At 41.2% G+C, this 12,930-nt stretch overlaps 1 protein-coding gene across 1 annotated transcript in view; it reads left to right on the forward strand.

Annotated features, from left to right (window-relative positions):
- Positions 1-263: 263 nt before the first annotated feature.
- MAOB (monoamine oxidase B) overlaps positions 264-12,930 on the forward strand; it is a 52,331-nt gene continuing 39,664 nt past the window's right edge. The window contains exon 1 of the mRNA XM_083854589.1: positions 264-484. Within this exon, the coding sequence (XP_083710715.1) occupies positions 439-484 (46 nt within the window). The 5' untranslated portion in view covers positions 264-438. The remainder of the gene's footprint in view (positions 485-12,930) is intronic.

A 12,930-nucleotide genomic window follows, 5' to 3' on the forward strand; every position in this document is an offset into this window, starting at 1 on the left:
TGGCACCAGGTGCCAACCCTTATTTCGGGGGGCTCTCACACGGAAAACACTATCTGGTCCTCCAGTGGGGACTCTATCTTGGCAGCCACAGATCTCTTTTGGCGGCCCCGGGGTGTCTGCAGAGGGAGCAGAAGCGGATTCCAGCATCACCACGCAGAGAACCCCAGACCTGCCGCGCCTCGGGAGCTGCGCTGCCCAACCAGGGGGGAAATTCCCTGCCCAGCCCGCGCGGGAGGCAGGAGAGCCCCATCCCCGGGGCTGCCCCCGGCCGTGCGGCAGCAGCACCAGCACTAACAGCAGCATTAAGAGCAGCATTAAGAGCAGCATTAGCAGCAGGTCCGGGCCGGGCCGCGGCGGGGGCGGTGCCGGGGCGGGGCGGGCACGGCACAGCCCGGCCGGAGCCGCGGGAGCTGCGGGAGCCCCGGAGGCGGCAGCGCCATGGCCGAGAGATGCGACGTGGTGGTGGTCGGGGGCGGCATCTCAGGTGGGTGCGGGGGCGGCGGGGACGGGGATGGGGCAGGGATGGGGATGGGGCAGCGTGGAGGGGGATGTGCGACCCCCGCCCGGGCCGAGCACAGCCCCATCGTTCGGGCCGAGTGCTGTGTGCTGCCGGCAGTGTTTTGTTGTTATAAGCTATTAATGATTTCGATCGTAGTGTTATTTTTTAGTTATTTTTATTTTATAATTTGCTTTATCGTTGGTTTTGTTATTCTTTATTTTTATTATTTTTTATTCCTATTATTCTTTATTCTTATTATTCTTTATTTTTATTATTCTTTATTCTTATTATCCTTTATTTTTATTATTCTTTATTCTTATTATTCTTTATTTTTATTTTTCTTTATTCTTATTATTCTTTATTTTTATTATTCTTTATTCTTATTATTCTTTATTTTTTATTATTCTTTATTCTTATTATTCTTTATTTTTATTATTCTTTATTCTTATTATTCTTTATTTTTTATTATTCTTTATTTCCATTATTATTTATTTCCAGTATTATTTATTTCCAGTATTAGTTCTTTTTTTCTGTAATTTGTTTTCATAATAATTTATTTCCATTATCGTTTATATCCATTATCGTTTATTTTTAGTGCTATATTTCATCTTACTATTTTTTCTTTTTTAAATTCATTTTTATTTTATGGATTTACATTTTATTTTTCTGCTTTTTCTACTGTCCAGTCCTGGCATCCCCTGATTCTGTGCAATTCTTCCAGCACCCCTGGATTTTTTGGACAAGCAGAGCTAGAAGCACTCTGCACCCAGTCCAGGGGTGTTAGGCAGAGGCCTTTGGTCACATATGATTAATTTAAATCCTTGGCTGCCTTTTGTTCAGAGCAGGTAGAGGCATAATGGAAAAATGCCTGAAATCACCTGGATGAATAGGACGTTTCTAGCTCCCCTTTCAGCTCAGGTTTGAGAGCATGAGCAGCCTGGCAGAATGGACAGGCAGCACTGGGGGCCTGGAGCCTTCTTGCACTTGAGTGACAATCAGCTGTTTTTAACCCAGTCTGGGCTGGAGGACCTCTGTGCCTGCCCACAGTGATCTCTCACTGTGCATTTTGTTCCGAGATACATGTGCTGAATAAATTGTGCATGGAGGCAGTAGATTTTTTTTTCCCCTGTGCTTTTGGCATATCAAACAGTTGCTTTTTGGCTCCTTAGCATTGGGAGGTATGGAGTGATAGATAGCTCCTGTCCCATGTGGTGATCTCCTCAGAGCATGGTGAGTGTGCACACACCCACAGATCTGAGCAGCATCTCCTGCCAAACCACAAGCTATTACTTGAGAGCTGTTATGAAATGTGATATTGTCCATCCATTTTTCACATGGCTTTTAATTTCCATTATTTACTTACTTATAATTCTAGATGTCTGTTTAACCATCATGTTAAGGGGTGTAGTGTTTGAATGATATACAGTTTGAATGATATACAAAATGCAGAGACAAAATCACAAGCAGTATTTCCTGAGGACGATTCTCTGATAACAAACTGCTGAATAATGTTGGAATGTTTCGAGTATGTTTACACAAACAGCAAAAATCAACCACTGCTTTTCTGTAAAGAACAGTGGATTCTGAACACGGTGTTATGGCTAATTTTTAACTTGCACCGTGTGTCACAGTGAACCCAAATTAAAGCAATTAGCCCCTGGTAAATGTCTGTTCATGCCTTGTAAACAAAACCATTTCCAGTGGCATGGTTTTGTACAGCAATAGCACTGCATTCCCTCTGTTGAATGAGTTGGAGAGAAGGAGTCAGTGTAACAGCTTTTGAACTACCCTTGTTATTTGTGGTTGCCATGGGAATATTTTCGTGGCAGGCCTGCACAGCCCACTCAGGTTTTCTGGAAGGGCATCAGAGCAGAGGAGCAGTGCTGAGCTGTGGTAAATCCTGTGTTTGCTTCGCTCTTTGCCACCTGTAGACAGCAGCAAGTGGCAGGGGGGAGCCAGTTTTCTATTTACTTCTCTTTATAATAAACAGCCACCAAAATGCTCCTGTGTCATGCTGTAGCAACTTTTCTCCTGTCTTCCCACAAAGGCTGGAAAAATACACAGGCACAAAATTTGCTATTGACTAAGTACCCCTCTTCAGTCACTTTCTTTTAGTTATTGTGTGCAGCTCCTGCTTCACCTCTGTAAATCACTGAACTTGCAGCCAGGTGATGAAACCATGGTTTTAGATCTCCTAACACTGATTTAAAACCCCTGCCAGCATGCCCAGCTGCTGCAGAGATCTCTTCTCCTGTCCACCAGAGAGCGAAGTGTAGGATTTTTAAAATGAGGGACTCCTTGGAGACCGGGTTTGTTGCTGCTCCACAACTGGTGTGTGTTCCTTCAAAAAGTCTCTGTTTTTGGGCTGCCTGAGGTTCTTCTGACTGAGGCTGCTGTCTGCAAAAACAGCAGAAGGCTCTTGTCACATTGAGGTGTGCTCGTGTCACCCACTGCAGCCCTCAGCAGAGCAGGTAATTGCAGAGCAAACAGAGACCTGCTGTGCCAGCAGGAGGGTGCAAACAAACAAGTGTCACGGAGCTGCCACTTGGCCATCTCTTTTCTCTTTATTTCTTTAGGTGAAGCAAGCTGTCCATTTGCAGGCTCACACCCTCTTTGGCAGCAGCTCTGCCCGTTTTATTATCCAGATGTAATTAGTAGGGTCTAAAATTTAAAGAGTGAAACCCCCATAATGAAATAACAGTGCAGAGGCCTTCACGACCCTGGCAGTCTCTGTTTGTTTATCTGAAAATGCCACTTTTCTTTGCTGAATCATTTTTAGTGTCCTTTATTGCAGGTTTGATGAAAGGGAAGAACAAAACTAAGGAATTGGCCAATATAAATTTTATTTAATGAAAATCTACTCAAAATCAGTCTTCATTTCTTTCAAGTCAAAGTAATGGTCTGTGTCTTTGCTGAGGGTGTCAGGTAATCTCAATAGTCTTGATGATAATGAAGACCTTTGAGGAACAGGAAGATTTGCTAAGGGTAGATTCTGTTTTATGGGTAAAACTTCAGCAAAAATCTTTGAATTTTTTTGAAATGGTTCAGATTAAGAAGAACTATTTTGAAAGAAAATTTCCCAGAGTCCAAAAGCATATATGAAAATGCTTAGCCACATGTTGCATGCAGTATATATGCACTAAAGAATATTTAGATCAGAAGCATCACAGACCCTCTTGGAGCTGGTATATGCCTGTGACAGGCTCTTCACTTTGCTTTGAGTCCTCTCTTTTATTTTGAAGAGCTCCTGCAGCATGAGGGTCAAAACAACTATGAGAAAATTTTAAAGTTACATCATCAAACTTGTTTATCTTCTTAATTGAGACACCAATGACTTCAAATAAAATCTTGAAATCTGTTCAGAGATTTTGTTTGGACTTTCTCCTTTTGTTTTCAAAAGTCTCTTCCTGTCCCTGCTTTTGCCTTGGGAGCTGCTTTCCTTGTTTTGTTTTCAAGTGAATTACCAGATTTTATCCTAATCTTATGCCACTCCTACTTAAGAAAATGCTTTTCTTAAATCTCTAGTGCACAGATTTTACAATCAAAGTGAGGTTAATTGATTTTTTTCCCTTAAAGGTGAAGTCTTTTCTTAATTATAGTGTTGTTTGAAGTATGCTTGGTGTTTTGCTGTTCACAAGCAACCTGTCAAGTTCCTGTAAGTTTAGAACTAAAACATACTGTAAAATGAAGTAATTCTATAGTTATGTTGGGTTTTAAAAATATTTTCATATCTGTTCTTGCATTATTGAGATGCCACTGTGTTCTCTACTCTTCTTAAGCCTCACTTTTAATTTGTGTGACAATTTAATGTGCTGTATAATTGCAGCAGCTCTCACTCCATCTGTGAACCACTGTTAAGTTACTTTAAAAATAAAAACAAAACCAAAACAAACCAAACCAACCTGTTGTTTTGAGGGCTATTAAATGATAGTATTCTATCTCTTTAAAAATAGACTGAGGCAGGGGGCAAAATTGTATTTTTAAAACAAATCTGGGACATGTAAAAAACCTACTATATTATTCAGTAGTTACTTGTTTCTTTTTGCCCTCTGCTAGTAAATTACAATGTCTCAATACTCCTCCTCTGAAAAGATGGTTTACCAAACAAGAGCAAGTTTTTGGAGAACATTGGTAGTCTGGGAGTCCTATGCTAGATGTTCATTTGGAGAAGAAAAAAACTCCACAAAACCAAAATGAGGCCATAGATGAAATAGCTGCTTGTGATGAACCAGAATGGATCAGTCAGGGGGAGGACTCTGACCCTCTCCACGGAATGTCACCCTCTTAGGGGTGCACTTTGGAAAAGGGAATCCAGGACATTTTCCTGTCAGTTGCCATGATGAAGCTCTTGGTTCACATTTTCAGTCACCTGTCTCTGTATCTGACAGCAGGAAGTTACTCCTTTTGTACCCAACCACTCTCAAGGCTAAAGCAGCATGAGCCAGTTAGATGGAACTTGCATTTGACTTCTAGATATTTCACATAAAAATCTTGGCAATGCACAGTAAACAAGCCAGAGAGCAGCTGCATAATGTAAAATAGTTTGGTAGCCTAGGCAGCAGAAACAGCTCTTGTAATTCACTGTCTGAGACCTCCTAATTGGTCTGAGAGTTGATTTGATAAGAAGCTTTCCAGTCTATCTGCAGTAGCCATCTCATCTCACAAGGCTCAGGGTGATGCATCATTAAGGAAAGGTTTTTCATTAGCTTATTTAACCATTATGAAAGGGTGTTGTCAGGGAAAGTTCATTCAGTCTGTTCAGCAAAATGTGAAAACTACTACGGAAGGGGAAAAAAGGTAAGTTAGGATGGCAAAACTTTGGGAAATAAATTGATGTTATGTCTATTATGGGAAATATGTTAAGCTATTATTTTCTTATCTGTACTGCTGAATTGATTTTTTTTTTTTTTTTTTTTTTTTTTTTTTTTTTTTTTTTTTTTTTTTGGACAAACAAGATTTGGAACAGGAGAGACTGAAAGCTCTTTGTAAGCGAGTTCTTTGCATTGTTTGCTTGGACAGCCACCTGCAGGGCTGCTTTTAGTTGGTGAGATTTGTCAGAGTTTAATCTAGCACTTGAACCTAATCACAGTGGAAGTGGGGGTTGGTGTTTGTCTGCATTAGGGAGTTGGTTTGGATCAAGTGTGTGATGTCCTGCAGTGTTTTTTTACACAGACACCACCAGCTTGTTGTCTTGGGAAACTTTGTTTTTCCCTAATCAAAGATAGTGACATGGAAAGAGTATGTATTTCAATTTTGTGGTCTTCTTCCTTCCACGAAGACACAGTTAAAAATTATTTACTTGGCCATCTTGACCACAGGTGTGCACCTGCATCCTCTATGTCCATCCTCTGTATTCTCCTTGCCTACTTCTCTTTCTTCCATTTTCTTGTAGCTTCAAGAGTTTGCCAAAAGATCACATTCTGCCTACTTATGAATCCTGATTTGCTCGTTTTTCTCCTTGGCACCATCAAGTTCAGGAGTTATTTTAGAGAAATGCAACTCATTGTGCTTCCCCTGCTGCAGTGAGTGATCAGTGTCATTCTCCAGCAGGTAACAGGGTGTCAGACACTGCAGTGACACAGGTCTGGATTAAACACTGGTGCCTGTAGTCCCAGTGGCTGTGATGAGCAGCCCACTGCTCTGGCTCCATCCTGGAGTGTTCAGGCTGTCTAAGATGATCTCAGGAGTGTGTTGACAAGGATACTGTTGACTACTGGAGGTACTCTTATCAGCTGGTGTGTGTATGTAGTCTTATCCAAAGCTGGAGAGATGTGCCAGAAAGCTGTGTATTCATGTTTGCACTGCCTAAGTAGGCAGCCTGAGCAATGTGGGCTTACACAGCCCTGATAGTCCCAGGGGTAAACTTCCAGTGCTGCTTGTATTATTATAAACCAGCAGAGAGTTTGCTCTGTATTTACAGCAGCTAATGACAATGAATTAGGCCTCACACTTAATTTAATCAATTCAGAAAGCTTTTCTTCTTCAGAAGTTATTATTCTGTATGTAAACAATCTGGGGGATTTTGGCACATTTCCCACTGCCACAGTTCCCTTCTCCATAGCACAAGTGACAACTGTAATTAAATAGTTATGTTATTTCATGATAAAAAGCCATGCTGCCTAGCTGCCCTTTCCCAAAACAGGAGTTGTTTGCCTTTGTGTTCTGTCTCTGTTCTGTAGCAGTTATTTCACAGAGTGCACTGATACAGCACTGAAGTTTATCATGATTATAGAAGTTTACTGAGCAGGGCCCTAGACTACTGGAGATGTTCCTTTGGATTTCCTTTGCTGAGAATGTGTCTTGATGTACTGACAAAGCACCCAGGGATGATTCTAAAATCAATCATCATTCCTGGAGAATTGTAGTCATAGAACAGTTTGGGCTGGAAGGGACCTCTAAATGTCATCTATTCCAACTGCCCTGTGACGAGCAGGGACATCTTCAACTACATGAGGTTGCTCAGAGCCCTGTCCTTGAATGTTTCCACCACTTCTCCTGTCCAGCCTGTTCCAGCATTCCACCGTCCTCATTGTAAGAAATTACTTTCTTTACATCTGACCTGAATCCACACTCTTTTAGTCTAAAATCTTGTCTTATTGTGACAGGCCCTACTAAGAATTTCATCCTCATCTTTCTGATAAGCCTCTTTATGTGCTAGAAGCTGTTACATGATCTTCCCAGAACCCTCTTTTCTTCAGGCTGAACAATCCAAGTTCTCTCAGCCTTTCCTCATAGGAAAGGTGTTCCATCCCTTGGATCACCTTTGTGGGCTTCCTCTGAACCTGCTGCAATAGGTCCTTGTCTTTTTTGTGGTCAGGACTCCAGGCTGCGGCCAGGCTTTGGTTTCTTGAGGAAATTACATTCATCTCATTAAAGTTTCAATCATTTAATTTTTGTATAGCCATTTTTGAACTTAACATGATTTTCCTTCTGGGCTGATAACCTATTTCATCCTTGTAAAGTTATGTCAGATATTATTATTGCTGCCTTGAAGGTCAAAATGTGATCATTCATCTAATTCACTGGGTTTTTTTTCCTTGTGGACTAATTCGTGTCTTAAGGTTTATAATTTTGTAATGCTGCATTGTTCTTTTTTGACTTTTCTTTTTTTGCTGTTTCCAGTGGTCACTGAGGCTGCACTACAGGCCATTGGTATTTAAACCATGAATGACTTGCATTCTTCTAAATAACTCACCCACGTTCTTGTATTTTGTACAATTTTCTCTGTCCTATCACTTTTCTGTTCAAACAGCTTGCTTAAAAGAAAAATCAGTAAAAAGTCACTTGGAAAACTGTATTTTCTCCACAAACCATTTTTGGTTCGGGACTGGAAGGAAAGAGAAAGAAGAATTTAGGGAGATTCTGCATTCTGGATGAGTTAGTAATAAAAGAAGTCCTGAAAGGTGCCTGTCAAGCCAGAGAGGAGTTGCATTGACCTAGTCAAGAAACAGTGATAATATTATTTATGGGAAGATAAGGCTTCTATGCTCCTGTGGCACCCACAGCCCCACAGGAGTCAGCTCTGTAAGTTTTGTGGGCTCTTAACAGCATCAGGAGCAGCAGCAGCAGCAGTGGATGGAGAGCAGGGAACTGCCCAAGGAAATGATGAGCACTGGGATTTTGTAGGGGGTCTATGTGTGATTGTTTAGAGGAAAGAAGGGTAGGGGAAAGGAGAGCAAGGGATAGGATGGGGGAATGCAAGGTGAAAACCATCCCTGGAAGAATGGGTGGTCTAGTCTAGAAAGTCTGAGACCTTGTGGGTTACTTCTGGTAGCTGGCACATCTGGCAAAATAAATCACTAATTTTTTACCACTGAAGAGGCTGGCTGTGGCTCATTAGAGGCTTGGGCATCTTGTAAAAATTAAGTTATGGTGGTGACCTGGCTTTTGTTGGCACTTCATTTTTCAGGTGGTTACAAAGTCCCCTGAAGTTTTGATTAATTTTAAACCTGCTCATCTTACAGATATTACTTTTTACTATTCAATTTTTTCACTCTTTTCAGTTTCCACACAGCTGGAAGTGAGGAGGGTGGGGAGGAAAGATACCCCTGTAGCCTCCTCCCTACCAGGCAGCTGGGCTTTATCTTGATGATATAATTCATATATAAAACATTGAATTGAGTCTGTTCAGTTGACTGCACACAGCAACAGCTGATCAAACAGCAGGTTCATACTGTGCACCATGATTACCTGGATTACAAGGATAGCTTGAGTATAAACTGGGCTCATTTTTGCTTGAGTGATAAATCTGTGTTTGAATGCATTAAATATTGGAGCAAGACACCTCTTTTGTTCCAATATAAATTAATTTTTAATTAGGTAGCTTGGCCAGAGGCTGAATCAGTGAATTATGCTAAATAATGAGCACAAATGAGGACAGGAAAGGGTGTAAATGCTTTTATTTTCCACTTTAGATATTTATCTTTTCTTCTATGCTTCCTTCACTATTTTTAGCCCTACACATTCTATCAGAATGGTACAATTCTAATGGCAGAATATTTTCTTTCAGAGCAGTGATGTTTTTATGAACTGTTTCACTCAAACTTCCTCCTGACTGCCCTTAGAGAGGGATGGATGGATGGATGGATGGATGGATGGATGGATGGATGGATGGATGGATGGAAGGAAGGAAGGAAGTCACAAGTCATCTTATTTAGTGGTTCTCTTTTGGGCTTCTCTGGATGACATGTGCATTCTCAGCCTTTGGCGTCTCAGCTGGGGAACGATTTGGTCTTTCAGCAGGGTTCATCTTATTTTTTTGGTTGTTCAAATAAATAAAATGTTCACAAATCTTTGTAGGTTTTGCAATTTAGCCTCTGTGTGTGTGTGTGTGTACACACCTACTTGTATGTGTGGGCTGTGATGATTATAGGAATTTCCAAAAAGTTTCTCTGGGGTGTGGCTGTTTGGAAGTGACATTGAAAGGTGCTCAGTAGAAATCTGTAATAATTATGTGCTATCTGTGTGAAAATCGTTAGCTGAAGATCAATTGAAACGTGAAGCAGCATGGATAGCCATGGAATGAGGACAGGATGGGTCTGCTGGGCTTTGCTGTTGCCCAGCCTGGCCTTGGTGAATGCCTGTGAATCATTAGATATTGAGAAATATGGGAAGTTACACGTTAATCTTCAATGTCAAGATATGACAATGATATTCTGTTTATTTTTTAAATCCACTTCTTCCAGTTGATTATGTGTTTTTGAGCATTTACTTTTCTCAGAGGACTAAGAAAATATGAATTCTTCACTTGAGAACAAACAAGACTTGGCAAAACAGATAAGCATTTCTCTTCTGAGGCAACTGTTGCATAATTTTGCAAAATTTTCCAGATGCAGCTTAGCCTTTTTATTCCCACATTGCCGTGTATGGAAGGCAAAACTATTCTTCAGAGCAAATCTGACTGGCATTTTACTTGCTGGTAGATCTCTTTATAAATGTAATGCCTAAAAGGATACTTTTAGGAAACTGCCTGTATAGACCCTCATCCACTTCACTGTGCTCAGTTTTATTTGATCCAGTGCTATGATCTGTTTGTTGTAGCACTTTCAGTTCTCTCTGGTCTTTTTTTCCCCCCCTTCTATTGTGTCTATTGTGTTTTGAAGCAGCCCAGATTGTAAACTAGCAGAAAGGGATGACCTAAACTAAAGAAGGCCCTGGGACTGAGGGTGTGTGATAATATCTGAGTGTAAATGATAATTACATTATTAATATTGTTATTAATATTAACTTTTCAGTATATCCTGGAGCCATAAGAAAGGACATGCAGAATGTGTTTGGGTTTGGGTTTTTTACCTGACTAAAGCCTAGAAGACTTCTGACATGCTTTTTAAGTCTGAGGTGGGCATGGCTGTTCATGACATGAAGAAAACACAGTAAATAATTGAGACTGCAAATACTCAACATTTGGAAATCTGGAGTGCCCAGTTTTGTCAATATGAAGTTGTGTCTTGGTTTAGGAACACAGGTGTCTTCCAGGGAAAAGCCAGAGTTTCCCTTGGATGGAGAATGTAAACTCCCTCTCTCAGAATTATTATAATTTTGAATTTAAGGGGCTTTCAGTCAAAAATATGAGAGTAGGAATAACAGTTCTTTACTAGTAATATTAAAATAATAAAAATGTGGTAGTACAAAAAAACCCAACAAACCTGAATCAAAACAACAAAAATAAAACACAGACAGAGTCAGAATACAACCTCATACCCTGTTGGTCAGGGGGTTGGTAGCAGTCCAGTTAAGTCCTCCTGGAGTGACAGATGTGGTTCTGTTGGAGCAGAGATGATCCTGTAGAAAGGTGTAGTCTTCCTCTGGAGGTCCAGTGGTGGTGAGATGGATCTAGTTTTCCTCTGGGAATCCAGTGCAAACCGGCTGTGCTGGTGTTCTGAATCCCAGGTTTTATCCAGGTAGGAATGCTGGGCTCCTCCCACTGGGTAGAGCATCTCCCCATGGGATGATGGAATTGTATCAGCCCTGCAGTGAGCCTCGATGGCCCATGAACAGCAGAGATCCCCTGGAGGGAGGATGGGTGGTGGAAGAAATAAAGAACACTGCCCCACCTGGTTTTAACAGCTGGCCCATTGACATCTCCCCACCTGGTTTCAGCAGATGATAATAGAATACACACCCCTGGTTACATCCTGCATTGCAACCCAGGACAAGTTTCAAGGGGAACTTCAGATGTAGAAGTGAAGTGGAAATGAGAGCAACCTTGGACAGAACAACTGTGCCTTCAGTGCTTAAGCCTGGGTACCACTGTACCAAAGGTGTTGGGTTTCCACCCAAACACAACTTGTCTTCATTCCATGCTTGGCAGGGATTGAGCTTAACACCCCACAGCTTTGGTCATTTCACTCATATCTGTCCAGGCTCTGTATCACTTAACCGGCTGCAATGCCTGGGACAAGTGTAGGCTGAATGGTCATAAGTCTGGTTTTGAGAACTTAATAAATGCTTAATAAATGGTGCTCCCTGCACTGTGGATGGATCATCCAGGAGCTCTTGCAGGGAGAAGAGATCACAGAAAGCTGGGACTAGAGTTTATGCTCCCATGAAGTCCTATTAACTCATGGGGATTCTCATACTGACCTTGGTGACAAAATTACAGAATTAAAGCTCAGACGGAAAAACTCATTGCCTTGGCTAGACAATGAAATGCCAACAGAAATAAATTATATTTGCTCATAGAGTGCTGTATCTGAGGCAGAAATGTTAGGTCCTTTGTACAAATATTTTAAGTAAATGTACATTTTAAGCAGATAGTCAGGTTGATAATGTCTCTTTTTGCTCCTTGGGGTTTCTGAAAGTGTAATTTTGTTGTTTGCCTAAGCTCCGTAATGTTCTAGGTGAGCAACATTCATTTTGAAGGCATTAATTGCAGCACGGTGATACAGTTTAGGAAAACAGAATATCTCCCCCCATAGCAAGAATACTTGGATCAAAAAAAGAGTTGTTTTGCTAGTTTTCACTGTACTGTTTAGACATGAAGGTAAGGCATGACTGAGAGTGACAGTTTACATTGGCCCAGCACTCCCATGGTTTTGGGTTCTGAACTACAATTTTTGAATTTTCTTTGGTGAGATTTGAGTCAGATATTTAAATTACCATTGTTAAGATGGCCCAAATTAGAGAAGTTAAAAGGTCACCTTCATACTGAAGGCACAGTATTCTTCACAAAGAGCAAAATTCCTCAACCTTTCCATAATTTGAGGAACATTACAAAACAACCCTGTACCACCTTAACTCACCCAGACCCTGGGCCAATGCTGGTTTTGCTTTTTTGTTGCTGTTGTTGTCTTGTTTCTTTTTAAATTTTATTTACAATCCTTATCTATCATGCCTTGCAGGCCTTATTGTCTCAGGCCATCATTTCAATTAAAACATTTTGGCTGGCTAATGTTGAGTGGCAGAGGTAAAGGTGACCAGCCAGGTCCAATCTCTCAGTGGCAGGGCAGTAATCAGATTGTGTTCATTAGAGCACAGACAAGACCAATGCTATTAAATTGCAGTTTCCAGCACAGCAATGCAATAAAGAAGCTGTGGGGCACGAAGGACAAATCCTACTGGTGCAAAATGTCTGCTTGGCTGTGGGTGAGGTCTTTTTCCAGGTCCTGCCCTCCACCCTCCAGGGTCACAGTGACATGGAAGCTGTAACTAATGCTGATGGCACAGAATTACAGGATGTTGTGGGGACATTTCTTAGAAAGAGGTCAGAGAGCCCTGACTATAAACAAGGAGGGTTTTTATTTGTATTTTTGAGTAATTAGGTCTAAGCAAACAGCAAACCTTCTGTTTTGAAGGTTTTACTTCAAAAACCTGCGAATTCTTTTACTAACTGATCTAAATTTTACATGCTGAAAACTGAATTCCTGATCAAGGGAGTGGTTTTTTCTCTTTCCCCCACAATTTACCAACCTGCTTGGGGCATATTGCTCTGA

The sequence above is a fragment of the Zosterops lateralis genome (assembly GCF_965231275.1).
Source record: "Zosterops lateralis genome assembly, chromosome: 2".
Lineage (NCBI taxonomy): Eukaryota > Metazoa > Chordata > Aves > Passeriformes > Zosteropidae > Zosterops > Zosterops lateralis.